The sequence below is a fragment of the Chaetura pelagica genome, unplaced genomic scaffold (assembly GCF_000747805.2).
Source record: "Chaetura pelagica isolate M959 unplaced genomic scaffold, ChaPel_1.0 scaffold135, whole genome shotgun sequence".
In the NCBI taxonomy this organism is placed as follows: domain Eukaryota; kingdom Metazoa; phylum Chordata; class Aves; order Apodiformes; family Apodidae; genus Chaetura; species Chaetura pelagica.
Genome location: NW_009953649.1, coordinates 4,272,518 through 4,276,840, shown reverse-complemented (window position 1 = coordinate 4,276,840; position 4,323 = coordinate 4,272,518). Strand labels below are relative to the sequence as shown.

The 4,323-nt window shown below is 36.6% G+C and overlaps 1 protein-coding gene across 1 annotated transcript in view; it reads left to right on the top strand.

Annotated features, from left to right (window-relative positions):
• UTRN (utrophin) overlaps positions 1 to 4,323 on the top strand; it is a 346,073-nt gene that overhangs the window by 122,556 nt on the left and 219,194 nt on the right. The window contains exons 31-34 of the mRNA XM_010000014.1: positions 7 to 48; positions 516 to 689; positions 1,307 to 1,462; positions 2,995 to 3,165. Of these exons, the coding sequence (XP_009998316.1) occupies positions 7 to 48; positions 516 to 689; positions 1,307 to 1,462; positions 2,995 to 3,165 (543 nt within the window). The remainder of the gene's footprint in view (positions 1 to 6; positions 49 to 515; positions 690 to 1,306; positions 1,463 to 2,994; positions 3,166 to 4,323) is intronic.

The following is a 4,323-nucleotide window of genomic DNA, read 5'->3' as shown; positions in this document are numbered from 1 at the left end:
CCTGAATGCAGGTCTCCCCGTGGTGGAACTCAGCTGGATGCTTTGCAGGTAAAAATATGAGAGTTGAACTAAGAATTTAAACATTAAGAGCTTCTGGTTTTTAATTACACACTGGATGTTGTAAACTGCTTGGTGTAGTCAACTCAACCTCAGAAGTGAATAGTATATGCTTTAAAGTGCTTTCATTAGGAAACAAGCAGGACTAGATGGATTGAATAAGGAAGCTTAAATTTCATAAGTATCGTGGTATAAATGCTGAGAGTCAGAAAGTTTCTGTATTTCAGCAGAATGAATGTTTTGAAAGTGTATGATACAGAATTATAGCTCTCTTACACCTCAGGTGCAGATTAGGAATAAGTGATGGAATCTGGTCTGGCAAATAGTGTTGCCACATGTACTGATTTTTGATGGCATGAGAGGCGAGTTAAAATCTGTAGGGTGAGATGTTTTAAATGTTATTATTTGAAGTGCAGATAGAAATTTGAAACAATCTCTTGATATTTTCACGAAACCAGAGAAAACTCCGTGAAGTATCTACAAAGTATCAGCTTTTCCAGAAACCAGCCAATTTTGAGCAACGCATGTTGGATTGCAAGCGGGTGTTGGATGGTGTAAAAGCAGAACTGCATGTCTTGGATGTGAAGGATACCGACCCAGATGTAATCCAAGCTCATCTGGATAAGTGCATGGTAAGGATGCAATGTTCTTAACACACGTCTGGTGCAGTTTGTTTCTTGTGTGATTCTTTTTGCCTAAACTCCCTTCTTAGGAAATTTCACTTAAAATCCTGATGGGACTGTTACAACTTTTTGTAAAATGCCGGTGGAACAATTGATAACTAAAAGCCTAGAATTCTTCTGGGTGATAATTTGGATATAGAAGTGGTGGGTTATTGATGACAGATGTGGTGAACAGCTGAGTTTGTAAAAACTTCCTTCCCTGGGTCATCCTCATGTTACAGGGAAGCATCACTCCAGGGGCAAATTTGCTTCTTTCTTAGTATTTGAACAAAAAAACCCCAAACTATACCTAAGATCTAGTACAGATCACAGTGTTACCTTTGTGATATGTGGTGGTGTGATGGAGTAAACACTGCTAAGTCGTTGGCGTAATTCTTTTTTGGGGGGTGAAAATTAGAACTAGAATTAAGTACAGAATATCAGGACTTTGAAATCTTCTTGGCAGACATTGTTCTTAATCCATAGCTCAGAGTTCAAGTTCAATCTGACAGACAGGGTCCCCAAATGAACCAAAGTCTGAAAATCTGCACTACAAATTGATCACCAATACACGTTTGTATTTTTAGAAACTCTATAAGACCCTCAGTGAGGTGAAACTGGAGGTTGAAACTGTCATAAAGACAGGAAGACAAATTGTACAGAAACAACAGACAGATAATCCCAAAGGCATGGATGAACAACTGACAGCACTGAAATTTCTTTACAATGACTTGGGGGCGCAGGTAAGAAAAAAAAATATACATATGAACATTTGTCTGCATATAAATTCCCTTCTTTGTTGTTTTGATGTCAAATGCTGTTTGAAGTTAGATTCTGAAACTGATGCTGTATAGGCTAGTTGCTACATCCAGGAGCAATCACTGGAGAGATTAAAGATTACAGATAGCAATCCTGTAGTTGTGCCAGGCCTCTGTGCTCATAAAGGGTTCCTGAAGGGGAGGTAGCCTTGCAGAAAGGAAGGTTCACAGAGCTTTCATCATTCTGGTAAAGCTGGCCTGCTATTCGTTCAAGTCTTTGAACACTGTTGTACCATCTCTTATCTGTGAACTAGCCTGCAGGATAATTTACTATCAGATTGTCGGATGAGAAGTTAGAGTTGATGTAAAAATTTTTAGGATGCGTGACAATTGTTTCTAATCCTAATCCATCTAAAAGATTGCTCCCAGTATGAAATAGAAAATGCCAGCAAAACTATACTTCCTATGAACTGCCTTAAGGCTTTGTTTGAGTAACTTTCTTAATAATGTAATAGTTATTTATCTAAGTGTTTAAAAGGGTTTAACCATTTAGGGGGCAGGGGGGAAAGAGAATTCTTTTCCTACCTAAATTAAAACAAGTCTGAGCAGACTCAGGCCTCTCTTCAGTGTTCTGTGAATGAGGCTGTGTGTGGCCAGATTACCTTGTTGGAATATCTTGAAATGGCCCATAGGAAATTTTTTACTGTTGTAAAGTGGAGAACATTTATGAAGATGTGGATTCTAGTGGAACCTGTACATCTATAACTTGGAAAGCACGTGGACAAGAAATTGGGAAAGGCAAAGTTATTTGCAGTATGTCACAATTTTGTTTGTGTCTGAATTACTTTTTTTTTAGACCTTCAAAGAGTGTTGTATTTTGAATAAATACAAACACAATGCTGACACAGAGGGCAGTTTTTCAAAATGTTAGTTGATTTTGACTGCTATGGTTGGATTTATTCTCAAGTTTATGTTAAAGTTTGACCAGACTAATTGTGTAGCCAGGGTGAAATAGAATTGATTATACTGCAGCAAATTTAATATTCACTTTATCAAAAAGTTTTCAAGGGCAGACTAGATTTTCAATGAAATTTTTCTTTATAACTTTCTGCTAGCAGGTCTATCAAAATACAAAAAGGAACTGAATTTTACCTGTGTGAGTGGCAGGCTGGATTCTATATACCCTTGAGTTTCAGTTAAAGAAATGTAATAAGCAAAGTTTAAACATCAATTTGGTGATTGCTAGCTGTAAATAAGGTAGTATGCAAGTTTCGTTTGTTTCCTTTAAGTGTACCTTAATTTAAAATTATCTTAGTTTTACGTATTCTGCCTTGATTAGTAGAGATACAGATGCTTGTAAATGATTTTTCAGGGTCCTTCCCTAATGCAAGACAATCTTCGGATGCATTGATTATATATCTTTGAGTGGATATTTTAGCTAGGTAGCACTTTCATTTTTTGCTTCTTTTTAAAATGTTTTTTTGTTTGTTTGTTTCTGTTGTTGTGTTTTTTTGTAGGTGACAGAAGGAAAACAAGACCTTGAAAGAGCATCCCAGCTGGCACGCAAAATGAGGAAAGAGGTTGCCTGTCTGTCAGAGTGGCTGGCTACCACTGAGGCTGAGCTTGTGCAGAAGTCCACTTCAGAGAGCTTGCTTTCTGATCTGGATTCAGAAATTGCCTGGGCCAAAGTAAGCATGCTCTCAATATCTGTAGAATGATTATTTAACATTATGGCAATACTATGTGGAAGTGGCTGTGAATTTAAATCCCCGTAACTTGTTCCTGAATCTACTAAGTCATGACTTTTTACTAGATTATTAGATCATAATCAGTAACTTACTGAGTCTGATCTGCTTCATCTGAAGCATCTTGCCTGACTTCAATGGCCAGTGAAATATTAAAGATATTGCTATATATTTGGTATTAGTAGGTATTTAAGTGACTCACTATATCACTAACACAGTGATACTCTGAATTAACAGCAAGTAAAATTTTAGGCTGGGTCAAATATTTTACTAGTAGACCAAACTGTGAATGTTTATTGACATTTTTCATGGAAAATTCAGTTTGTAACATTTCATTGAAAGAGCTCTGTCTTCAAAATTGTGAGTTTGCAAACCAAAAACCTCCTATAATTCCCTATTTTCCTTCATCTATAAAATGGAACTTTTATTGGAGGCAGGCCAAATGTGTTCTAATTATTCTGAAGTATCTATTTTCTCACACTATGGAAACTTGTATATGTAATAGATGGAGTTAGCAACAAGTGTCAGTTGATAGAGTTCAGCATTACTGGTCTTCCCAAACATTGTTTTCTGTCACCTTTTACTGTTTGGACTAGGTCTGTGTGCAATCTTAAAACTTGAAAGTTTACAAAATTAGAAAAAACATCTATATATAACCTATTTTCACCCATTTCACTCTGGTTTAGCAATTACTGGCACCACACTTCTGCTGTGGCAGTATCCCTGAGATTTCCTTCCAAACAAGCTACACCACCAGGAGGACAAGCACTTTATGTTACATGTGAAATTGTCCTTTCTGTCTTAAGGTTTTCCAGAGGCAGTTTTAGAATGTAGTAACTTGAGTATTTGTTTCTGTCTATAAGATAATAAGTTATGGTAAAATATAGATAATGAGATATTCAGGGAGCTTCAGACACTAGTTATGATTAACTACATTCTTCCACACACTGTACACTGACACCAAAGAGCTTTCTGAGTAGCCACATGTTATCAATAATAATTGGTGATGTGTAACAATAGGTGCCGTTTTCCACATAGAAACCATATACTGCTATTCAAGAGATGACATACTACTTGACTGGTATGTCAGGATACACTCTT